Genomic DNA, 25,675 nt, shown 5'->3' with positions numbered 1-25,675 from the left:
AGTTGGATTTTCCATTTTCCCTAACACTATACAAAGATATTTAAACACATGCAAAAATGGGCAAATTTGTAATGTTTCGGTGCACTCCTTTCTGAATAACATGCATCTTCTTTGCATGTAAGCAGGTGTTGAGGCTGTTCAGACCATACAGGGCTCAAACACGGCAAGAGGTCGGCCCGTCCTGAAATTTAAAGCAGGCTCGGGGTCTGTCGGGCCGAAGTGGTGACGATTTATCAACGTCCAAGATCATGCTTCGGTTCTGAACAAAATGCACTGTAAAAGCGAGACCCTAAGATACGTGTTGTAAGGTGGAAAAAATACTTTTTTTTCCCCCTTGACCGCTGACCACCCACGCCCCCGTGAGGCAGGTAACTCGGATCTCCTGGTTTGGCGTCCGTTTAAGCGAGCTCCGCAATCCCTTTACCTTGAACCTTGCAGTTTGCCGGGTTTGTCTGAGATGCAATTAGTTTTGTACGGTTTCTTTATGCGGTTTGCTCTTTTTGTGTCTACATGAAAGCGGAGCAGCCTGCTTGACGTCGGAAGAGCAACCTAGAAAAGCACGTCGCAACTTCGGAGACGAAAGGTAATGCGAACTACAACCCAGACCGCCAGTTACTCCTCTAGTTCTATTGGCTCCTATGGGTTTGATTAAACGGAAGAAATTAAAGTATAATGTTACAAAAGTGCGTCACATTTTCGGCTCTTCGAGAAAGCTGCTACTCTTCGGTTATATAGTCGCTATTTCTTCGGTTTATCCTTTGCACAGATACCAAAAAGAAGTTAAATATTTTATAAGAAGTTGAGGGTAACTTTGTTTCCAGCTTCTCTTGCTCTTTCGTGGTGTAAATTAAAATTAAATGGTGATATGGGATTATTATTTAACTTCAGTTCTTGTAATTAAAAGATGACGGAACGTATAGGGGGACAGCCCATAGAATATATAGGTTTAACAAATGCTTGTCAAGACTTGCCTTAGGGAATGCGTTTCCCGTGATGCAGAATTGTAAAATCGGGCAGAAAGGCGAGGCTGTAACAAAGCAGCGTTTGCCAAGATTCAAAAAGGCTCCTGCAGAGCGAGGAATAGGGACTCTGTCAGGTCGTGTACCTGCTCTCCTGACAGCCATGTGCAATTCCGGTACATCACGCCCGTCACGTCGCCTCTCGCCTGTGCCGAGCCTCACTCCTGAGAGAATTTGTTGCGCAGAGGAGGCTTGAGAAAAATGACCACCGTGCACTTAAAATTAGGTTGTGCAGTTGTCATACAACACAGCATAGAATGCAGCGCACGGGTAGTAAATGCGTGTCCTACTGCTTGTCTATAACGATTGCCTACAAAAAAAACTTTAGAAGCACCGGGCATAACCGTGTGTGAATGTCTGGAGCTGCGTATGAATACATCTTGTGTCTGATTTTACGTTACAAATAACCCCGAACAGTTCTAAGATACGGTAAAAAAAAAAGGTTTTGTAGTCGGTAACGAGATGTGGACTGAATCAAGTGTCAGTGAAGGGTATAGGGATGATTTAACAGCAGCTGTGCTTTGGACGCTCTTCCGCAGTAGTAAGACGTAACCATGGCTCTAGGCCGGTGTTGTTACGGCACCTAACAGTGGGGCTGAAGTATCCCAAATTTGAAGGGCTTCTTTTTCTATGAAAGCGCAGGGCCGGGGATGCACGGCCACGTGGGAGAGCACTGGGAGTGGGACATGGATGCCAAGTCTCCTGCAGCCCGCCTGTCGCCATGCCGACGAGCTGTCTACTTTCACACCGACCCAGTCCTGGAGAGCGAAGGCACAGCCGGGGTCAGGGGCACCAAAGGTCAGGCTGTTTGTCCAGTCCCAGCATTTTGCTGGCAGAGCGTTCAATTGGAAGGGAAATATCTCCGAACTGCTACACTTAACTGCTTATTGTTTCCTTCACCTGTTTTTCCCACCCATCCATCAGTGCATTTTCGGAACTGCTCGATTTGCAGGGAGCCAGAGTCTGTCCCAGCAGGCAAAAGGCTTGCAAGGTGGGGTACACCCTGAGAGGGACACTGCGCATTCTCACATCAGGGACAGTTTTTCTAGAAGCCAATTACCCTACCAGAAAGCCTGCACTGTGGGAAGAACCTGGTACCCAGAAGACACCCACACGAAGAAGGGGGGAACATGCAAACTCCACACAGATAGCACCGCAGGAACTGAGCCCAGAGCCTTGGAACTGCGAGGCAGCAATGCTAAAAACTCATGCACCATACCTCCAATCCTTTTTTTCTGCTTTAAATATATCTTACACAATCCTTCCAATCCGTATTTCCCATTTAGGGAATATTCCATTTTCAATTGAATTTCTCTCAGTTCTCAGTTCAGTTTATTTGTCACATGCAAAGTGCAATAAAATGCTTATTTGCATGTATGCTCCAATACAAAGACAATAAGGAAACACAGAACAGCCCCAACAACAAGTTAAATAAAATACAAGTTTAAAAAAAACACTTCTAAACATTTGTAAATCCTGCAGTTTTTTAGGGCAGCATGTTGGTGTGGCCGGTGGCACTGCTGTCTTGCAGCACTTGGGTTCAGGGATTCAAGTCTGGCATGGGCATCCTTATATGTGGAGTGTGCATGTTATCCTCACACCCACAAGGGTTTTCTCCAGGTGCACAAGTCTCCTTCCACTTAAACAGACATCCTGGCTTGTTTCTCTAAGGGCTCTAAGTTGTCCCTGTGTGCATGAGTGGGAGAGGCCTACAGGGGTATGCTCCTGTCTGCCATCCTGTTTCCAGGACAGGCTCTGGGTTTCTGTGACCCTTAACTGGAATAAGTGGCTTTTCTCATGATGGATGGATGTCATTTTGAATTATTGACAGGAAAATGATCAACTACAGTCCACATTTCTTTCTTTTAAAAATAATATTTTCACATTATATCAGTACAGCAAAATCCCACATCCATGCACGAGCACCCAGTTTTGCAGAAGAGGTTTGTGAAGTGGCTGTGAGCTCCTTGTGTCTGTGCTCTGCAGGGTTCAGTCACGGAGAGCACTACTGGGAGATTGAGTTCCTGGAGCCTCCGTGTGGCTCGTCTGTGATGGTAGGGCTAGGAACCAAGAAAGCGCTGCTTCACACCGGGAACTACCAGTTCATCGACCTGCTGGGTGAGAATGGCAATCATTCTCCACAAATCCTGTGCTTGTTTGTCTCTGATAAACAGTCCTTCAGCTGTGCAGATAGTAAGTTTAGAAAACCACATCTTCAAATGCACATAGTGACGGGGTGGTGGTGCGTCTGCTAAGTGTTGCAGTATGATCTAAGGTTATTTTGTCAGTTATTCCTCATAAGATAACAGGCTTTGATATATTTGTCCTGAAATCCTGAAGTTCATACAAACAGGTGTTTGAGATTTTTAGACCTCTGGGGATTAAGAACATGCCTGTGGTCTCCTGTGGAATTTAGGCTAAAAGTCAGTGAGACTGAGGTGGTGTCGGTTTACATCTTAGAAAAGATTTAAAAAGCTGAGGAAAAGGAAAAAAACGGAGATGCATTATGTGTGGCGATAAATTTTGATGTTTACGTAAGAAAGGAAAAAATATATATTTCTTGACCCTGATGACAAAATGCCGTTATTTGTTCATAAAAATTCTTGAAGAAATACTTGTGGAGCAAAGTGCTGCAGTGCCCCCACAACGCAATGTCCGTGAAAGGTGGGAAGGTCTCGCACTGTCCTGTCGAGTTTCATTTCGGTGCCTCTAATTGTCCCTGTCTCTTGATGTGACGTGAAGTTAGGCTTATGTTCCTCTCTTTGTCGATTGGTGTCGTCTGCAAGAAGTCCCCATTGCCTGTGTGTCCGGGCACCAGGCCTGCAGCTGTCAGGTTTTCAGCACGCTGCTCTGCTGCTGTGTTTCTGAAGGGATGGACTGCGAGAGCTGGGGGCTGTCGTATAAGGGCTCCGTCTGGCACGGAGGGGAGAGCAGGACCTACACCCAGCCCTTCTACGACAAGTCGACCGTCATCGGCGTTCTCCTGAACCTGCACACGGGCACCCTGGTGTTCTACAGAAACGGATCCAGCCTTGGGCTCGCCTTCTCCGGTCTGGACCAGGTGAGACGGCGGGACAGGCCGAGTGAGGTCTTCAATCTGGCCAGCGATAGTGTTGGAGTCTAGGCTTTTTTTAATGTTTGCCATGAGGGTGTTTTGGGAAATGAATTTTCCACTTCGAGTGTCCGGCTGTTTGTTTTTGTCTGGTGTTGAAGAACCATGATGCATGATTAAACGTCACCGTGCTGCTCTTGAGAATTAGTTAGTTCAGGGCTTTAGTAATCTAATACTAAAGACAAGCTTGAGAAGAAGTGGAAAGTCCTTTGAGATGAGCTCACGCCCCTCTCCCTCTCTGCTTGCACAGGTGGGAGCCCCTCTCTACCCCTTGGTCAGCTCCACGGCTCCCGAGACGGAGCTGTTCCTGGGTCTGCGCACCTGCCGGTTCACCTCCCTGCAGGAGCACTGCCTGCAGGCCATCGCGCAGACGCTGGGACAGAGGGCCGTCACAGACCGCCTGCCTCTGCCCGCAGCCTTGCAGGAACAGCTCGGGGTGCGCTGCGGACACCCCTCTCGCACTCTGCTGGGAGTGCGGACGTGACCAGCTCAGGGTGTGCGGACGTGACCAGCTCAGGGTGTGCTCGCTCGGAGTGAGGACGTGACCAGCTCAGGGTGTGCTGCGGACATCCCTCGCTCACTCTGCGATATGAACAGGTGACACTCTCGGAACCACAGTTGTTTGCTCTTGATGAAGTCGGAGAAGAGCCAGTCTGGAACCCAGAAGGCTGAGTTTTGATAGGTTTTTAATAATGCTTGTGCTGGCACTGTTAGCTGACTGGACCAGCTGTCCTGGAGTGTAACATGAAGCTTTGCTCTAAAAGCACTGGACTTAAAAAGCACTTGATGCAAGTGGCTGGGGACAAATAGCAGCATGGTTTTTGACTCCTAAAAGTTGCTGGCATCACTTCGTACAAATCCCCACAGCAGGAAAAAGAAAATAAAAGCATATACTGAATTACATCCAGTACCGGTTTCCAGATAAGCCAACTGAAGAAGGCCAGTTTTTACCCGGACAGCTGATCTGAAATCTCAGTGAAACAGAGGAAAAGGAGTAGGTCAGGTGCTGGAGAAGGTCTTCTGACATGAGCACAGATCCGAAAGCACTAAGAGCTGCTGGACTGTATCTGAGCCTGATGGCAGGATGCTGGCCATAGACACTCTCTGGTCATTCATTATCTGTCGTGTGGGTAATTTGTAGGTGATCAGCTTTCCCCCACCTTCCCAAGAGATGCTGGCTGGATTAATTGGTGTCCATAAATTGTCCCTGTGTGTATTTGTCCTGGTGCACCCACACAAGGGCATAGTCTCATCTCATGCACTACAATTCAGTGCTGCTACAGGTTGCTGTGTCCCTGTCCAGGATTACACGGCTTTCTGGCAACAGGCAGATGAAGGCTCTGAACCACAGCAGTAGCTGCTTCTCCAGACTTCGCAATCCGAGCATTTCTGATCTGCACGATGAGTGGAGGAACTTTGGAGGCCAAAACATGTCTGTTACAGGGCAACAGAAGGGAAACCGAATTTTCCTGAAAATGAAGACGGTTACAAAATGCCCGTCGCTGTGCACGTGAGTTTATGGATTTGGGATTTTAGATTTTTATCACCACTTTTGCCAGCGCTGTGCATTCATGCCAGAAAAGTTTTTAAAAATAGAATTTTATGTGAAGAGTTGGCAATAGCTTTAAATCCTGTAATAAGTGCCAGTAAAATGGGCTGTGCAATATTTGCTTTATTAATATCCTTTTACATTGCATGTAGTTCCACTTTTAAAATACGAGTAGGTTCAACAGAAAGTCGGGGACAACTGTTAGCCTGAGAGTAGTCCCCCTGACATCTGGCCTAAAACTCAGATGGAAATATTTTTCACAGATTCAGGTGGATTTAAAAGACAAAACTTGTGTAACCTTGTCCTGCCTTTTTACTCTTCAGCATTGCTACCTGAAGGGTTTCTTGTATTTTCAGCTGAAAACGGTAATGAAAATGAACAGTAGCATGAAAATCCCACGGGCCTTCTTAATGATTAAAATTTGAGTTAAGCCTAACACATCCAGACATTAGGCCTGCAAGGCAGTAATCATGTTGTTGAAAGTTTTAATCTTACATTTTTAAAATAAAAAATGCTAAAGATTAATTTAAATGTTCATAATTATTTAGAATAATATTAGTAATATTTAACTCATCCAAAATATACAAATTTCTGTTACTAATGTTCAGCTGTTGGGAGTGCTGAATTCATGCCAGAGAAGCCTTAGTTTTGTTTTTAGGTTTGAGGAGAGCTGTCATGTTTCTCTCCTATGTTGTAATCACGTAATTAGTCAGTTCTTTAAAGAAATGAATGTATAACTACCAAACATTTCAAGCTGAAACAATATACACTGTTTTCACTACTAAAGATAGATTTTTTTTTTATTATAAGCAAACTCAAATTATTGTAAAAGGCAGTTTGAATGATTCTAAACCAAGGCGTTTTTCTGGGAGATTGTACTATACACATTCCAAAATGAAATATATATATATTAACACATGGCTTTTCTGCCATGTGTAAACATCAGAAAAACAAAAAACATTACTACCACTGTATACAGTCTTCGTATAGTTTTATTCAACTGCTTTATAATTCACAATAGGTAATAAAAAAAGAACGGTTTTGAAAAATAATTGTTTGCCATAAAAGACAGTACTTGCAAGTAGAGAAGAGTAAGAATTTGGCTTCTGTTAAAGCAGAAAAATGTACAACATTTTACTTCCCCACCATGGCAACAAAAACTCTTTTTACAAAGCAAATGAGATGGGAACAACAGTAACCATCATGCGAAAACAAAACTGTAACATCCTAGCTAAAATACCTGAACAGTACTTATCAGGTACTTCCGTCTTTCCCTATCATAATAAGGCACACGGCCACCTACCAGCATTGCAGCACAAAGCATGCCACAACGATTCAGTCTTAAACAAGGTGTGACCAGACTAGTGTGCGTTCTCTAAAACTCCTGAGATTGCTTAAGTACATATTTTTCAAAACCGTAAAAAATGCATACTACACTACTGGACAATATGATCATCTTTACACTGCTTTTTACATCACTATCTTTGTGACCCAAGGTAAAACTTGTTTTTTTAAACAGCAAACACAAAACCAGACAGTTAAGACTGATCTGTTTTAAGCTTGAATGTTTTAGCTTGAAGTCCTTAAAAAGAAAGAACAATTTTAAGAAGCGATTTGGAACGTTTACTACAAGCATCTGAAATACCAGCAAGACAGCAAATGATCCACAGATTTACCTGGCAGGTCTGTGTTATTTCAAAGTGGCCACATATGTAACACTTTTCAAAACCATTTCAATATTTGGTTTCCTTTACTGACACAGACTAAAAAATGGCACATCATCATTGTCCTGTATCAGGTACTACCTGCAGTGCTTAACAGCAGGACAGGATCCGAAAATGTCTCTGATAAACAGAGAAAGACAGCAAGGAAATAAGATCAATTGACCAGTAACAGAACAAATGTTGAATACTTTATGCTTAAAGACATAAAAAACCTCATCACCCCTTACATAAAGTCCCACCCATCCAGTCTTCTGCCTTGCTTTTAAAGAGAACTAAAGGCTTAAAATCATTTATGTAGCGGAAAATGCTTCAGTTCCATAGAATGTTTTTTGTATTTTGTTTGGAATGTCAGTGTGGAGAGTTGGGAAGAAAGTTTGACAGTGTTACTGAGCAATTTGAATTTTGTTAATTTAACTTTCTGGTTTTTTTTGGCATAGACTTAAGAAACTCAGCAATTCAGAATTTCTTAAAATTTAATTATCAGTGTATTTCCGATGGCTTAGACATTTTGGACACCATAAAATAATTATAGTCCAATTCTGTGTACTGTTAACATAAGGATATGTTGGAGTCCAAGGTTTATAAAATGGTACATGTCACACAAGGCAAACAGTTAAGACATGAAGAAATGCTCAAGAGGCTACAAACAATATATAAATGAAAACAACCACATTATCTATATATAAATATATATGTGAGTTATACATTACAAAAAGGCAATACAATTTGTCTTAAGTGGCCCATTTATCATTTAATTGCCTTTAAAACTAGCTCAAAATTGTAAAACCAAGTTTCTGATTTTATCCTTGCAAACTAAAGGCTTTATGTTTCATAATATAAATGATCAATTAGGAACAAAGGAACTTATATACAGAGCTTCAGGTCAACCAAGTAAATGTATATGGTATTTTGAAAAGTACTGCTCACCAAATATTGTCATATTCAGTATCTCCTTAATGCCTACCATAATCAATTCAAATCAAACTTCAATAAAACAAGTTAATTACTTAACAGTATAAGGCATCTTTAAAAACAACAACACTGCACTGAATGCTTTCTATTTTGCCAAGCTGGGCAGTTGTTCGAGAGCATCAGTGAAGAAAAACAATTTATTTTGCAACTGCTTGCTTAAGATTAGTCTGTATTTTGATACATATACAGTACATTTTTATATATATATGGTAGTGTTTATCTGTACCATTATAAAAATTAACTGTGAATCACAAACCGTCAAAGCTTTTGTGATTCCAGTGGCATTCAGCTAAACAGTACCAGACTTGTAAGGTGTGCCAAATGTTTCTTTCTTGGTGTTCGAAGTATTGAGAGCAGAAATATAGTTCCTATAGTTTTTTCACTAAAGGGATGTACTGTGTTTTTCTCAGTGGATCCTGCTGATAAGACTTTGTACGTTCCATTATTTCTCTGTAATGCGTGTGTTTGGCAATAGCTACTGTACATTATGGGCGTGGGAAGGTGTACAAGGCGGCAGATTGCAGAGTGCGAGAGACCAGTGTGGAGCTAAGGGCTGGTCTGCTCAAAGACCTGGCTGTGATGGTCCAGGAGCATCCTTGTGAAGTTGTTGATCGGGCCGATGGCACCCAGAGTCATGGCTGCGTCTCGTCCCCACAGCAGGTTTGGTCCAAACACCACAGCCAGGTTAGTGTTGTTCATCTTGTTTACCCCACTCTGATCGGACACCTGCAACAAGAACGGGCGGATTTCATAGCAGCTGTTCAGGCAGAAAACTTCTGCTGTGCAGGCTTAGGGATAAAACCTAAATCAGTTTCTAAAGATCTAAAGATCTAAAGATCTCATTAAAACAACACCTTTAAGACCTTTGGAGAAGGATTGAATTGGTCCAGTCAAGGACTGTTTGTTTAATGAAATCACTAATTATTTTCTGTTTTATGATCGCCTAATTGGACTCCTTTTGACATGCCCACCGGTCGCAGGTGCACATTACACTCCGAGTTCCCCAACAAAGTATCAATCCGAGGGACCACGCATCTCTTGCTAGTGTTACTGTAAGCTTGCAGATTCCAGAAGATCCTATGAAACAGAGGTGACAGGCACCTATTCCAAACTAATGGCAGCTGTCCTCTCATGCCATCACCTGGGTTACTGAGCATCTACGCTGGGAGGACCACCTGCAAACCCCTACGTTTAACCAGGGGTAAAAAGGTTTGCAGATAAGAACCCATCCTTTTGCTCAAACTACCGTCCACTAAGCTTATTAGCCAACCTGCAGCTCCTTTAGCAAATCACTCGTAATGGCTACATGGAGATACTGTTTTCACTGTACTGTGCACACTGCACTATGTGGACATAGTATACTGCATACACCCTGGACACATAGCATCTCTGTTTATATTGAGTTTTGTCTGTGTTTATTTTATTCAATTTCTATTACATTATTATCTATTATTATGTAACCTTATTTTTTGCCAGCAACTACTCCTGCATGCTGTATTGTTGTGCATTTGATCAATAAACTTTGATTGATTGATTAAATGTGGACCTTAAAATAATTTGTAAAGTTCTGGCTAATAGGTTAGCATCTGCGATCCAGAGATTAACTCATTCTGATCAAACTGGCTTCCTTAAAGGAAGACAAGCATCAGATCGTACTAGGCGTCCGATTAATCTGATTCATCACGCTAAGCGCCGGGGAAGCATTAACCCCTTGAAGGGCTATACAATGGCACATGACTGAGGACACAAGTGGAATCTCTGAGGAACTGAGTTTAAAACCAATAAAAGGAGGCACTTTGAAGGAACAAACTATCTAGCCATGTTGTTGAGGATGATGTCCTTCAAGTAATGGCTGGAAGAAATCCTCAGGTCAGTTCTCTACTAAATACCAAGTGGGCTAGATGGGCCATATGGCTTCCTCTTGTTCGTATCCTTTCTTATGTAGTTTCAAAAAATATATCTTCTTTATGTTTTCAAGTCAGAAATGGTATGAGGAAAAACAGGACTGTGCGACATCTGTAAAGAAATACCACACAAAACGTTCTTGTTTTCTCAGACCGAAAATAGTATATACTTCAAACATCGCTTCTCCTGTCCAAAAAGGTGTAAGGTGTATTTTTTTTTTGTAGAAGGTCACAAATTCTTACCTGCGCCAGGAACTGAATGAGATACTTGAGAGTAGCATAGTTCTCATCTGGGAGCGTCTGAAGCATGCTGCAGAGTACAGCCACCTGACTGCTGTTTTCCACATCTGCAGATAAGAGCACGGCTTTGATCACGGGCACCTTATGATTTAGTTTTAAGATTTAAATTTAAATTTTAATCTTCAACAAAATAGCTGTTCAACATTTAGTGTGAAAAGGATCCATTCAAGGGTAAGAAAATCATGGGGTATTTATAAAAGTGACCAAGTTTAAGTATGTCTGCATAAAATCAGGATGTTAGAGTGAATACTCGGGAAAATGCCTGTAAGACTCTCAAACGCATGTAGCCACTCATTTCCTCCTGTATTGTCTTGACTGTGGTCATCAATAGGAGCATGCAGGTTATTGTCTCAGTCAAGACGGAGCCCTCTACACACTGATTAAAGGTATCTCCTCTTGACTAAGGGGATCTAGAAGAAGAAAAAAATGCAAACATCTAAAGGATCTAAAATCCTTTTCATGGTATTTGGGTTATTTTCTGTTTTACTCAGCCCATGAGTATGTCAGTATTTGTCAGTACAACATTCCCCTATCATGCCTTCCTAAACTCAGGCCATTTTAGGAAATGTTTCAAGTGTCAGTAATTCCTGCATCACAGACATGCAAACATGCTCCTCAGATGCAGGGCCACCCTTCACTCATGTTTTGAACCGTAACTCAGAAATCTGATCTTGTATTTCTTAATTTAGGCACTTCTAGGGATACAGTCAATAACCTGTTGTTAGCTCCTAATTAGGTTGGCAGCAACTTACTGTGAAAATTGACAATGTCATTGTAGAGCCGAAAGGTGAGGAGGGGCTCCGGTAATTCCCGAAGGAATGTTTTAAGAATGACAGCAACAAGATGGACGTCATCATACTGGAGGAAATCCACTTTTTCCCCTGGAGGCATGGAGAGGGAAGAAGAGCAACAGTCAAGCCAACACAGAGTATGTGTCTCTTACGTAACAGAATCAGTCAGGATGGATAGATGGTGTTTTGTCTTCAAAATCAAAAACTCCCCATCAGACTCCGTAGGTTCACTGGCGCACATGGAGATGTACAGCAGCATACAGTCTTAGACTTTTTCTACATTTTCGAAAGGTGTGCCAGAAGAACAATCACGACATTAGACTGAAACCGAAGTAAATCAAAACACTGAAATGTCTGCACTTCATTTCATATTTTAACAAAACAACATCTCTAAAGTAGACATCAGTTTTGTTAAACCCTCACCAAGACCTTGACCTCAAACACAAATGTGAATATCGCGTGATTCAACAGCACGTTGCTGCCTGAATATATTTCAAGGCATCTGAGATGGCTTTTTTCTTTTACAGTACATTGCTTACCCATATTGTATTTATTCTGGACTTCCCTGACCAAGGATATATTGGCTGATCTTCGAAATATGCCTTCTGTTTGGAGACCTAAGATAGAAAAGGCAACAGAAGAATATTATATGTGAAAAGGGACATTATCTTCTGGATTGATTAACTTCTCTGGGATAATTAAACACAGCTGGTTAAGCAGCAATTTCATTAAACACTTCAGGCCCTGTTAAATGAGTTCTTCACTCGCTGTAACAGAGGAACACTGGCACCTCCGTTCAGGTTAATATGTTAAAAGAGTTCAATCATAGCAACCAGCATTAACTCAACAGTGATAAGATAATAAAAACAGGATAATATACACCATTTAGATGTCTAGAATTAGGGCAAAACAAAAAAACAGCAATTTGCACAGCAGTAACGCACAGCTGTTATATTATTTTGAAGTCAGTCTTCTTAACTTCTGTCGCCAACTAGCACATCATTTCTTATGGTCATGGAACAGGAAGCAATAAGCAGCATTCACTAGGATCGACTCACCATGCTCCCTCAAATAGCTGATCGTCTCTCGCATTACCAGGGGGATTTTGTCTTTATCTGGACTCTTCTCCTGTAATCTGCTCTCCAAAATAATACAAAACACCAATCAGTGCCTGCATTGCACTGTAAAAAAGACACAGATTCAGGCTGGCCAGAATGTGTGAAACTAAAAATAAAATGTGTTTTTAAGCCTAGATGTTTAAAATTGTGCAAAAACAATGAGCAATTAAAAAAAAACCTTCCCCTGCCAAGGATTCAGTGAATTCTTTGTCTCATCTGTCATGTAAATTACTGAATAAAGTCTGGATTTAAAGGTGTTTTTTCACTAGGAACAAGTCTATATCACATCCTGGGTGTTTAACTTGTGACTGGCAGACCAAAGTATTCATTTTGTGACGTGGCCATTCCTAACTTTTTCAATCTCATAAAAGTTAACAGTTGTCTCTACTAAAAACAGCATGCTTATGAAGAGTCAAACGTGCAGGTGTTGAACACCAAATGGAAACATTGCTGCTTTATATTTACCACTAATGGAAAACGGATTAAAAAGCTGTGAACGCACTGTGAGAGGAAGAGCCCGAATTGCTGGGCTGGCAGTGGAGAATGTGGCGGCACTGGTTTCTGTGCTTGTGAGACCTTCTGCGCAGCCTTGATTTTGTCATCATAACTGGAAAAAAAAAATAGTTTTCAAAACTAGCACAGTGTCTGACCTGAAACAAATGTGTATTTTATCATTTGAAAGGCAGCCGGAACGACACTCCTTTCTCGGTCAAAATGTATTGCAGTGAAACTACTCACAGCCCTAGATTTCCCAGTTAAACACGTTTAATTGTTTTTCTGTGAGAATGAACGTTTTGAAAATGCAGGGCATTATTTTATGGGCCACCCTTGGAAAATCTCAAACCTTTCAATCATACAAAAACATACCTACTTGTATATAAACAGTACTCTATGTGCCTCATTTTTCAAAGTTGGTTTTTAATGAGCAAAAACATAATTTAGGAAGTAACCGTTACAAAACAAGTACAAATGCAGGTGTATGTAAATATAAAGAACATTTTCATTAAAGGAAAGTATACTTGAGTAATTATCTTAATTTATTTAACTGCAAAAATAGATACATTTACTCAGTACTAAACCTTCCACCATCTGTTGAGCATTAGGGTCTCAAGGTATTAATAATATTAAAATAATTAATTTCCTTCAGAAATCACTGAAAACAATCAACATTAAAAGTTTCCTTGTCAGTATAAAATATATTTTTAATGATTGATAAAAAATAATTCTCATTTTAGCCATTCGGTAATACAAAGCCTTGAAAAACACAGAGACTATTTTCACAGATTCCTTGCACAAATTTCCCCAAGACTTTTCAGCTTTCAATTTGTAATGACAGCATCACTGATAGACAAGGTGTTCAGAAGCCACTTTAAACTTATTTTTTTGGCATGGAGAAGCAATAATGTGCTGCTTTAGTACTTGTTTTAAAAACGCACAGCAAAGAAAGAAATTACATACAAAATTCTAAATAATTTTTATTTAAAAAAACATTCATCTTACGTCTTGACCCTCTGGGGTATCACCAGCTGTTCACACTTGACGTATTCTTCCAATTCGCTCAGATAGTTCATGTAGAATATCTTCCTTCCAAACTTCCAGCTGGCAAGGATACAGGGCATAAAGAACATTTTAGAGCTGGTCAGTGGTTATCACATAAATTATACTGTTCTAACTTTCCCATTTGTCTAAAGCCACTAATAGGCACTTCTGTATGGATGTTTAGGCACTTTAATTGCAGAACTGTGCTAAACACAATTTACAGCTGACACATCCCACAACAGGTGACGTGTGTTAACCTAGAAGAGCACCATTAGTGTTCATGTTTATTTAATCCAGTCAACCTTTGGTAAGAAAACCAGTAGAATGTCTTATTAATCCAACAGAAAAAAAATTAAAATGGACTTTAATTAAATATTATATCATAACAGGACAGTCAAGCCAGTCGGTTGTAATGTCTGCTGATGGTTTCTTTTTTATGTAGTGAAAATTGAGTAGCTCATTAAAATTTTCAACATCTCTGGAACACGAGAGCAGTATTTGGCATAGTTAGGGTGACAAAGGTAAAAATATTGGGAGTATAGGATTTTAAAGCATTACAATTTAGTTTGCAGTATTTCTTTAATAACATGGACATCAAAAAAGTTAAAGACAAAAAGCTACCTGATAATTGGCTTAAAAAGAATAAGCAGTGTTCTGATGAAAGTGGTGGGATGGACAATGCACAGAGCCTTGATATTCTTCTTGTACCTGAAATCAACCATTATAATAATCATTATCGATTCCTTGAGTTAGCATAAGATTTCTGATCTCAAAGGATACCAGAGTGCTTTACAAACAGGAAGTGACACACTTCATCCACTACTGAAACACAACATCCATTCTTTAGGGATTTAGGCAGCTCAAAATGCACAGCAGGAATTTAGTCAGGACATCCTGGTCAACATCTCTACTCTAACAAACATCAGAGCATAGTGTCCAGATATTCAGGACCTCTTGTCCAAGGGACAGCGCCAACTGTGCTGTCTCAACACACTGGGCAAGAGGATTAGTGGATCCCTGGTCCACTAATATAGCAGCAACCTGGTTTCATTACATCATAGTCACCAGTGCAAACAGCAGGTCAGCATGTCTGCATCCGAGCCAAGGAAGAAGAATTACAGTAGTATCAGTCATGAATCTGGCATAATTTCATTTAAGGGACAAGTAATAGGTTTATTCCATGCCGTTTTGGCCGTGGAGCCTTCTTCAGGTGTCTTGAAGAAGGCTCCACGGCCGAAACGTTGCATTTTCTTTCTTCTTTTTTTCAGCATGGAATAAAACTTGATCCTTTGTAGCCTACGCATGCTGACACAGCCACAGGTACCCACCTGAAATAATTTCATTTAGGGTGGAATGTATTTTTTTCCTACTTACAAATGCAGAATGATTTTTTTATATCTTAAACTCCATCTCTACAACCTTTTAGTTTCTATTGTACTTGATATGTGAAACTATGTAAAAGCAACTCATAACTAAGAGTGTACAACTTACTTTCGGTCAAATTCCCTGTAGGCATCCCTGAGCCAGGTGAGGGATGGCTTGTTCTCACTGGTGAGCCCATGGTGGAAATAAATGAGAGTGTAGTCATTTTCAACATACTGGTCCAGGGTATGCTTCAGGTACCTGCGAAAGACAGAAGATGACAGCATACCTGCATAAGTTCATATGCTTCATGTGATGAAAAAGTAAAAAAAGTCAAACCTATAAATATAATCCAGATTTATACATGAAGAACAATAATAACAGCAGTACTTTAAAATGCAGTACGGGCTAAAAAAACATATACAGGACTAGGAACATTTAAAACAATAGAAACAAGCAATTTAACAATAAAAAATCCATCAGCCCAGAAGCTGCTATTCTGGTGTTTTGCAAACACTAAACGATGAAAGAAAAGGGAAAATGCACAACTAAGGCATTTTAAACAATTCCAAAAGAATTTATCTGACTCGCTGCAAAACATGAATGTAAAAAGCGCTCATAAGCAGAACTGACCAGCTTGCTGTAAGAGGAACCGAGAATGATAATCAGCAGGAAACAGATACTCACGCCAACAGTTTGTGATGGTCAAGCTCATGGTGTGGAGGCATCCGACAGGCACTGAACACAATAACCTTCCTGCCAAAGTTATCATCACCTTTACACAAAAGAATACAACTGCTAATGCAAGAGAAAGACTCGCCTAGCTATGCAACAGAGTAATATGTAAAACAAAATGAATGTCATTTTATTTACTGAAGAGCAAAATCTTGCAATGAAAAACAGAAATATTATAGTATAATTAAAGAGCTAATTATTTGTAAAACGTCCCCTCATTCACCTTGTCATCCCTGGGTATTCACACATTTTCTGCCCAATCTACCGAAATTTAAAAGTTTGTTCAGCTTCTTCCCCCAAATGGTAAAGAAATTTGTTTGTCAAACGTGTAAATGTTGGAACCACAGTCCATATGTCATTCTTTACATAGTTTCCTTCAGTATACAAGATTCATGCAGCAGGTCTGTGACTTTCCTTGATCTCATATGCTGTGCTGTTTTTCATTCAGAAATTTATTTTTAGAACTTTGGTCTCAGATAAGACCTTCATTCACGGTCACTTCCCAACAGGAGAGAAAGACATCAAAAACCTCCCACAGATACAGGCCTTGCTGAGTTTCACATTGCCTACAAAGCCTGCCCACATTTTCCTCTTCTGCAAAATAAAATTAAAAAGCCAGCCTTTTGTGAACTCACACAATTGTGAGCATAAGCTTTTTCTCCCCCTCTGAGATTCTAACACCACATTTTAGGGGAACTGCCAAGAACATACTTATATCTATTATATCCATCTGGTCTGACTTCCAGCCCTTTTAATAGCCAAATTTAATTCAGAAAGAGCTTACAGAAAAAAAATCAAAGGAAGGGTCCTGGATCAGATGGTATTTTAGTGCTTTTGATCGGGTCATGTGAGCATTGTTAAGAAGAATTCTCATGTTTATTTGGTGGGAAATCACAGAAGTCTTCAGTGTCCCCTTGTCTGTCTCTCTCTTCAGTTTTGCACAGTCTTTCTCTGTGTGAAAGTCTTTTTGGTCACAAGCTTCTCCTGTTCTGCTGCGAACTGCAGAACCTGCCTCCTTAACTCTGACTCTCTGATGCACAGAATGGATTCGATTTGCTTGGCAGTGGAAAGAAAATGACATTGAGGGTAAAACAGAGTGTAGTTTTAGTTCAGATAATCTACAGGCACCTTTTTTCCAGTAAACCAAGAATTTCTAGAATGGCTACAGTTTCAAAACCATCAATGGACACTTCACCAAATTCTGTTACTCTTTCTATATCTCTATTGAATAGTGCTCAATGGGAAAAACAAAAAAGTGAAGAAAGCTATTATTGTGAGGTATGTTTTCTACATTTCCTACATTCAACTATTTTACCAAGCAAAATTAAGTGCATGAGTCACACTGGTTTCTAAAAACATCTTTTTGCGAACAATCTTTCCATGAAGCTAATCAGATAAGTTGTAATTTGTTGTGCATATTATTCCTTTGAAAAACATTTTTTCCTTCCCCCCCCCATCACACTGATAGAAAATGGAAGGCACCCTCTTGATCCTACCTGCCACCTCCACAATCTGATGCCTTGCAATGTCATAGTATGGATCATCCCATTTCAAGTGCAGACCCGAATCCAACTTTTTGGAAACATCCGTGTCTGCAAATCAGAATCAGAAGAATGAGTCATTACTGGCACTTACATACTGTGCTAGAGCATATAATCATTTATGGCTCAGTGATTCATTTCATAAAGCAACCCAAGCACCCGCCCTGTCCTCCTTTTCAAGCAAAATGAAGTGCATCGACACACGCTTCTTTCTGATTATGTTAGTCATTGGTGATGTAACCTGAATAACATGCTCAGGTTCAACACAGTGCTTTCCACCTCATTTTCTTTCAGACTTATATTCCATTAATGGGTTCTTCACTGCTTAATGAGGAAGCCCATTAACTTGATTTCAGTTTGCTCCTCTGTGGCGACTGTGAAGAAATGCTAATTCACCATCAGCCAAGTCTAACTGCAGTCTAAATCTTGCCTATTCGATTCTATAGCAGGGGGTGATGATGATGTAATGCAGTGCTGAATGCCACAGGCCTGACTGCTGAGAGACTCAGACAGGGTACTGAAGTGGAAGTCTTCTGTACAATATCAAATCCAGAGTGCATAACTCATTTTAAAAACACCCTGTCAAAAGAGTAGTGAGAACTTTAAAAAAAAAAGAGAGACAGTGGTACTATTTATATGGTCTTCTGTATTAGCAGCAAACGTAACTGATTTCAGAGAAACACAGTTGCTATAGAATTGGCTCCAGTCAACCACTAAATATGCAGAACAGATACTGATCTGCAAGTTCCTCAGCTGACCAGTCCTTCTGCTGTAACACCTCAGCAAAACACAGAACCATAGAGGCTAATAGAATGAAGACATTTACTATTAGGAGTATCATTAATTACAATGCTGTATTTAACCAGATAAATCAAGTAAGATCGGATTTTCATTTACAATAACCAGCAGAAGACAGAAGACAAAGCAGTGAAAAGAACAATCAATGACAAAGAAATTAAATACTGTAACTGGACTTTGCAGTGTTAAGGTGCAAGTGTCGGGCAGAAAAGATCTCATCATAAACCCGAATTCCATCCTCAGTCAAAAAGATTACAGTATTTCCAGAGGTGAATTTACGACAAGCACAGGTCAAAGCTCACCGTTTTCAGAAACACTATGTCATGCTATTACAGTGCCAATCCAACCCTCCAGTCCAGTATATAGACTTCTCCTATAAATTAATAATTAACTTTTATTCTAATATAGTATCTGTCTAGAGTATTCTCCAAGTATTTCTTCGCCCTGTGTTTAATGAGCTTAGTTCTAAAAATGAAATAAGCTTAATTTTTTTTCAGGAATTACAATTGCTAAAAATTTAACTTCAATTTAACTTAACTTCAACTTTAATCACGTTGCCCCTTTAGTCATGATTTAGTAAGCCCACGAAGTGGAATTGCTTTAATCTGCCTCATACTTTATGCCTTTGACAGCCAGGGAAAATGCACAAAACATTTTACTAAGGCAACCAGCATTTTGTTTGATGCCGAAACCAGAGATGTACACATTACTCCTAGATCTGCTATCATTTGTTTTTACATACAGTATTTGGAATTGCGACTTATATCTGATATACTCACCAGATCTACAAAAGCCAACTGTGTGATCTTTCCAAAAGATCACAATAATCGCATGGAAAAAAGTGTAGAAAAAAGTCATCCAATGGCTGGTAATGTAGGTAGTAAATTTCACAAGGACTGTATGTGGAGCTTTATAAGTTACAACAGCGGTAAGCACAGCAAAACCACATGCCAAACCTTTTTAAAAAACAGCCTGCGTAACAACTTACCCGACTTGCTCATTTCCTGCGTCTCATCGGAAGGCCAGTCCTTCTCTGCCAACGTGGAGATCTTGAGCTGCTCCAGAGTATTGGCTGGATCCTCACTGGACAGGTCATCCTGCAGGTCTATCAAGGGGTCAGAGGCCATTGTCCACACTTCCACCCTGCAACTGAGCACCAGACACGCTTGTCAGGTACACATCTTCCCAGAGCTGCAGGACGCACATCCACACAGTCTTTTTCAGAGATTTAAAAGGATACATCCATGTTCTGTGCTTTCTGTTGCTGCATACAGCCTGCGCAATCTGGTTTTTGAAATGCTTTACAAAGCGCCGGGATCTGGTACAGACCGTACATTAAAACGAGGACTGTGGCCTTCGCTGCTGAGGAGCAGCTTTTAGTCACTTCTATGTTATTTAACAAAAATAGAAACGTCAGCATCACCAAGGTTGACCAAAAAACTGAAAAAGTGACAATTCACAGGAATATTTCAGAACTAGGCACAGCAATTTACACAGTCAGCAAACGAGGTCACTATCTCCACTAGGATGTGAAACTAAGAGGTTTTTAGTATGCACTTAGGAAGGAATGCAGAGAATTTCCACTTCGGTTCTTACACGGCAAAAACTACTTGTAAGATAAGAGGAAATGTAATGGAGCAAAAACATGCTGATTTAGAATACTAGTAATGACCATTATTTTTAATAAATTGGATAAAATACTTCGTATAAGTATGAAAGAAGAAAGAAACAAGAGGCTTAGCTTACAGATTTAAAGCAGCATTTTATTTTTTTTCACAGGTTCGGTAGAATTCTACAGATTTACAAGGAGCAATTGTCATATCCTGCATTGAGAAGGAAGTACATTTGTACATGCATTTGGCTTCCCCTTCAGACATTCTGAAATATTCTGCTTCCCTCGCCAAGCTGCTGTGAATACAAGTGCTTTAATCATATAATCATACAAGTGCTATAAGCTGCCAAGCTTCATCTCCAGCTGCAGTGTGCAGGGACAGGCTGCACAATGGGAGCGTTAAGGGTTCCTGAGGGACAGTCTGCAGGGATATCTTGCTTTGGGACATCTTACCAAATGCAAGTCTGAGTGTCTTCTTTGAGAACACAAAAGCACACAAATACCACGGTTGTGACAATGATGGTCTTTACTAGCTATATAAGCTGTACATATGCCTGTCCTTTGAATCCAAAGACTTATACACAATTGTATATATACATAGAGAATAAGAGATCTTATTCTCCATCTGTGCTACTTCACCTGAATAGAAAATCACACAACATTATTATTATTTTTAATAATAATAATAATAATAATAATAATAATAATAATAATAATAATAAAAATAAAAGCACTCATAAACATCTGACATTTCCTAACTCTTTGACATGACAGCTGATATCTCTGCTATACATACCGGATAGTTTATATACTTTTAGTTCAGACTTTTAACCACATTAAATTAACCTAGAATTTCATTCATCTATATGCTATATTCATTTTCCTTATCTTTTAGAGTCACATGATAATGAGATCAGGTATCTGCCTGTACCTACCAGCTCACTATTAACAGAAGTCATGTGATTTTCTGGTTAAAGGAATTCACACAAGAGGTCAACTGTTCACTGACAGCTGCATCTTCATTCCTTCATTCAGAAACAGAAACTATCATTCAAGAAAGTTAGAGATCCAGTAAAAAAGGGAGAAATTAAGGTGTCATTAGGTTTGAAAATTGAACAATTTAAGGACGGACTATCAAGTCCATCAAGACAGTACCAAAGTCTGTTTCACACAACTGTATGGCTTTACTTGCCCGAATATTCAACAAAACTAGCTGAGAATTTTCTATTTTACCATCAATAATTTATGCAAGATGTTTGTTCTCTGAATGTCATAATGTTCTCTTGGGGGCTAATAAAAGTCTTGACTACTTCAAAAGAGAACTTTCTGCATTAAAAGATGGGAAAATGATAATTACCACTTTACGAAGAAGATGGTTTATTTTATGAATTCTTGTAATGTTTAACCTGTGAAACAAACTCGTGGTAAAGCTTCAGGGATTAACTGAAATAATGTTCTAATAATATATTAATTTTCAGTTATGAATTTAGGCTCAGAAACACACCAATCTGAATTTCCCTGAATAGCCCATTTTACAGAACTAAGAAACCCAGGCTCTGTCAATCACTGAGAAAATTATACTATGATATTAATACCAGTACACCTTTTAAGAATGCACCTTGAATTGCATACTAAAACAAAATGAGATTTGTTGTGGAATGCATTTAAGAAGCAGTACAATTATCAATTAAAAACAATATAGATAAAAGTTTCAGAAAAAAAATATTTGTGTACTGCAAGCATGTACCTAAAATCATAAAGAAAATTTAAAAATTGTGTTCCTTCGTTACTGCATAGTATCAAAACTACCCGGTAGCCTACAAAAGTGATATTGAGTCGGCTCTATTTACTGAGAACCTCATACTATATTATCAGATTTTTGGATGACCACATCTTTGCTTCATACAGTACATACCCGATACAGACATCCAGATTCAGAAGAGTGAGGCATGTGTCTTTCCAAGTATGTTTCATAATGTTTCCTCTTCAAACAAGTTTTACTTAAAAGTGGTCACATTACAGCTGCGTGTTGAAACATGAATAAAGGGGACTTAAGCAAAAAGGGTCTGCCCAAATACACATCCCTCTAGCAACACTTTTACTCAGAAAACAAGGTTAACCAAGAAATAGCTGAGAACCCAGTGCCACTGCCCTGCTTCCTGTGATCACACCACCTTGAACTGAGTTGCACAACATCTTTTTCACAACTACTTCAAGCTTTTACTTTTATCCTGCAGTTTTTAAATTTGGGCCATTTATGAAAAGTATTTACAGCTCACTTTGACCTCCCATTGCAAGAATGGGTGGGTAGGGAGTGTTTATGCTTGTGTACTGTTCCTGCATGTAAAACTTTGTCAAGGTCAGCTCAAATAACAGATATTTCAACACTGGGGGGTTGTGATGGCAATAATGATTCAGTCCTCTTCAAAATCCTCCGCAAGAGGGAGTGGCAGGTCAATAAACTGACCCCTATGGATCCTAGTGAGTTTCAAATGAGCATGTAAATCAAATCAGATGCACTGATCCTGGAGTAGCAGTACTGTTACAATGTACACAAACTGCAAAGGTTTATTTATAATACATGATTCTGCTGGCAGTGGCAATAGCAATATTTTTAAAAATTAAAATCACTGCATCAAAATCTAATCTCTGAGCAACAGTCTACAGAACTGCATCATAGAGTCCAGTACAGGATGCAATTTAAATACTCATTAAAGTTTGCATTGGCAATCAAAGAAAGATTAAAATAGCATAATATCTACCTTATAACAAATACGACTTGTATCACTGTTACAACTGAAGGCACTGAAGTCCTGATGCACAACTACAACTGTCTGCTGTGTTATATCAATAGCTCATTGGGCACACGTATAATGTTATTTACATTTTAATTAGTGAACTGATGGACTTGTTTCATTAGTACTGCTCGGTGGAACTAAGGCAAAGGCATAGCACACCGATCCAGAACCATCATAGCCATCTCATCCCCCAAGTGAAGTTGTTCTCTGACTGCACTGACTCCATGAGAATGAGCATGAGAAATTCCAGGAAGGAACAATTCATGCATCAGCAGAATGACCTCAGCTCCCCTTCTAACTGAAAAAGATGCAGGGGTAGCGCTGACAGGTAAGAAATTAAACCTCTGTCTTCTGTGAGCATTTTTGTCCCGGATTTCACCATTGACAGACCTTACACAAAACAATGCATGTGGGAATGATGTGTTGAGCACTATGCTGACAGGTGTATAGCTCAGGTCAGCTGATGGGGACATTAACCTTACACCTATAGAGAGCTCATGTCCCACTCAAAGGGGTTTACAGCTAATAGAGACTCCCCTCCACCACCAATGTGTAGCCCCCACCTGGATGATGCAATGGCAGCCAAAGTGCATCTGTATGCTCACCACATGTCAACTATCAGGCCAATTCAAAGATGAGGATTATTAGAGACCACGAATGGTAAAAACCAAGGGGAAATTTCAAGAAACATTCTGGGATTGTTAATGACCATTAAGAGTCAGGATCTCAGTTTTACATCTCATCTGAATGATGGTGCTTTTTTTTTTTACAGTATAATGTCCTCAATACTATACTTGGGCATCCCCACCCATATAGACCACAAGGTGAGCTCTCCCTGCTGGTCCAAATGAACACCTCTTCCAGCAGCAATGTTAGCTTTCCCAGGAGGTCTCCCATATAGATACTGTCCAGACTCACACCTGCTGAGCTCCAGTGGGCTGCCAGCTGTGAGCTGCAGGTTGATACAGCTGCTGGCGACACTGTACGTAGGGAGGAACATTCTCTGACACAGGAACACTGCTGGGGCGCTCTGAACCCACCCTTTCTGCTCAGTGTGGCCTTGGTGAAGTCCACAACCTTTCAGTTTTTCTGTTTCTGCAAGCCTTCTGGAAGTGTTGATCGCCCAGCACGGCAATCCCGGCTGGATTGCACAGAAAGTGGCGAACGCAGTGCTACAGCAATCTGTCCAGAGGCTGACCGGGTCTAGAGGCTCATTTTCATTTTTTTATCAAAAACACTAATAGCAAAGAAACCAAAGGGTACGAAAAAATGTAGGTCTTTTAAGTCTTAGGATGTAATTATTATTTCTAAGAATGCTGTTATAATAAATACAAATATTTCCGTTATTAGACGTACGAGTAAGAAAAAAATGCACAGATATGCAAGATAACAAAGGGAAGAGCTGTAGTGGAACCGCACTGAAATACAGTGTCGAAAACGAGTGTTTTCTACAAAAACAAAGATGACATCACCTCTTTCAGTTGGAGGAAGAAAACACACCACAATTCTGTCAAACCCTTTCTGATCTATAGCAGAGCAGCCCACCAACTGTTCATCTTGAAATCACAAACGCGCAACTACACAGATCCATTTAACATCTGCAAATACCTCGCTCAGCTCGCAAAAAGACAAACAACCAGGTACCTAACTGAAAGCACACACCTGTCCGGGCACGAATGAATCTGCTTCTAGGAAAACTATTAGTACCAAAACAAAAGACGTTAATTATGATGTTTTATATTGGTAGGTAAATGTTGCAATGCAATGATCTTTGCCTTTTCCCCCAAATCATTGTAATCGTGTCGGACCTATAAGCGTTGCAGTCAGTAAGTACCGTATTCCCCTTTGTCACAAAACGTGCATCGATCAACTCGTGGACATGGAAAAAAGCTCACGGTGAAAATAAAAGCTCGAGTTTGCAGGTTTTACCTTTTTTCTCTGACAGACAACTCCCACCACACACACGCAGGGCAGCAGCAGGTCTCCTTTAAACGAAGGGTTCTGTGACAAGCAAACATCCGGTTTAAAGGCGGATGCAGGCTTCTCCTTGGTAACCGCTCCCAAACTGCTTCCGCCTGCGCACTACTATTAGTAGCACAGTGGTATCTCTGGCAGCGACTCTTTGCCTTGCGTGAAGGTAGTGAAAGAAGAAGTCGTTGGCTTCTAGTAACAAAGCCTGCTTTTTAAGAAATGGCACCATATCAGCCAACAACCTTCTCTGTGCTGAGGCTTGTTGCGCTCTTTGAGTAAAGAAGCGTCTCATGTGTCAGTATTGAAGAGATACCCCTTGGTTTCCATTTCTGCCACTGGTCTGTGTTTTCATTACTGATCCTGAAGAAGTTCATTCGGACTGACCGTGTGAATATCCTTCAGCTTTCTTCGTGCTTTCATCCAGCCCTCTTGCAGTCGTTCAGGACTAAAGGTATTAAGTTCCTTGAACACGTTGATGTGGGACAACCCTGGCCAATTCTCTTTTAAGTGACTCCAGTGCAGGGGTGTTTTCTTTTTATGACATGTAAATCACAATTGTACACAGTATTCAGGCCTATGATCTTTCTTACGGGCAGCTTCTATAAATGCATGTGTTCCCCCAACTTCTACATGTAGTGAGTGTTCTTGCTATATGTGTGACAGGTGTATATCTGCTCTGCCCCCATCAGTTAGATTGGAGTGACTCATATTGCACACACTACACCACTCCCTAAAGAGCAGTGAACTACACTGCTCCAAAAGTCCAGGTTATGTGCTGCTTTGTTTTCCTACTGTATTTCACACCCTCATTTACTATCTCCTCTCATGTA

At 40.2% G+C, this 25,675-nt stretch overlaps 2 protein-coding genes across 4 annotated transcripts; one reads left to right on the top strand and one right to left on the bottom strand.

Moving 5' to 3' along the window:
• The first annotated feature begins 346 nt into the window (after positions 1-346).
• Positions 347-12,746, top strand: LOC107075820 (SPRY domain-containing SOCS box protein 3). 3 transcript variants are annotated; one of them, XM_015338569.2, is made up of 5 exons: positions 347-583; positions 1,657-1,817; positions 3,006-3,137; positions 3,809-4,080; positions 4,382-12,746. In XM_015338569.2, exons 2-5 carry the CDS (start codon positions 1,670-1,672, stop codon positions 4,613-4,615), a joined length of 786 nt encoding a protein of 261 aa, XP_015194055.2. In that variant the 5' UTR covers positions 347-583; positions 1,657-1,669; the 3' UTR covers positions 4,616-12,746. The 3 variants fall into 3 exon arrangements, with proteins under 3 accessions (XP_015194055.2, XP_015194051.2, XP_015194056.2); XM_015338565.2 differs by having other exon boundaries at positions 3,806-4,080; XM_015338570.2 differs by having other exon boundaries at positions 349-583; positions 3,890-4,080.
• Positions 6,655-24,912, bottom strand: arhgap1 (Rho GTPase activating protein 1). The gene is made up of 13 exons (XM_069181508.1): positions 24,804-24,912; positions 19,453-19,613; positions 17,622-17,717; positions 16,078-16,165; positions 15,520-15,651; positions 14,650-14,736; positions 13,990-14,088; positions 12,992-13,096; positions 12,430-12,506; positions 11,911-11,988; positions 11,333-11,461; positions 10,524-10,627; positions 6,655-9,102 (listed from the first exon to the last, which is right to left on the bottom strand). Exons 1-13 carry the CDS (start codon positions 24,890-24,892, stop codon positions 8,923-8,925), a joined length of 1,425 nt encoding a protein of 474 aa, XP_069037609.1. The 5' UTR covers positions 24,893-24,912; the 3' UTR covers positions 6,655-8,922.
• Positions 24,913-25,675: the final 763 nt, after the last annotated feature.

Source organism: Lepisosteus oculatus, chromosome 21 (assembly GCF_040954835.1).
Source record: "Lepisosteus oculatus isolate fLepOcu1 chromosome 21, fLepOcu1.hap2, whole genome shotgun sequence".
Classification (NCBI taxonomy): domain Eukaryota; kingdom Metazoa; phylum Chordata; class Actinopteri; order Semionotiformes; family Lepisosteidae; genus Lepisosteus; species Lepisosteus oculatus.
The sequence above is the reverse complement of the archived record's forward strand: the minus strand, read 5'-3'. Positions and strand labels throughout refer to the sequence as shown.

Coding starts and splice junctions, on each gene's coding strand:
- LOC107075820 (XM_015338565.2), top strand. CDS start 1,670: ATGCACGGCCACGTGGGAGAGCACTGGGAGTGGGACATGGATGCCAAG. Junction 1,818..3,005: donor CGGGGTCAGGGGCACCAAAG/GTCAGGCTGTTT, acceptor TGTGCTCTGCAG/GGTTCAGTCACGGAGAGCAC. Junction 4,081..4,381: donor CCTTCTCCGGTCTGGACCAG/GTGAGACGGCGG, acceptor CTGCTTGCACAG/GTGGGAGCCCCTCTCTACCC.
- arhgap1 (XM_069181508.1), bottom strand. CDS start 24,892: ATGTTTGCTTGTCACAGAACCCTTCGTTTAAAGGAGACCTGCTGCTGC. Junction 15,652..16,077: donor GACCATCACAAACTGTTGGC/GTGAGTATCTGT, acceptor TGTCTTTCGCAG/GTACCTGAAGCATACCCTGG. Junction 11,462..11,910: donor CCAGAATAAATACAATATGG/GTAAGCAATGTA, acceptor CCATGCCTCCAG/GGGAAAAAGTGGATTTCCTC.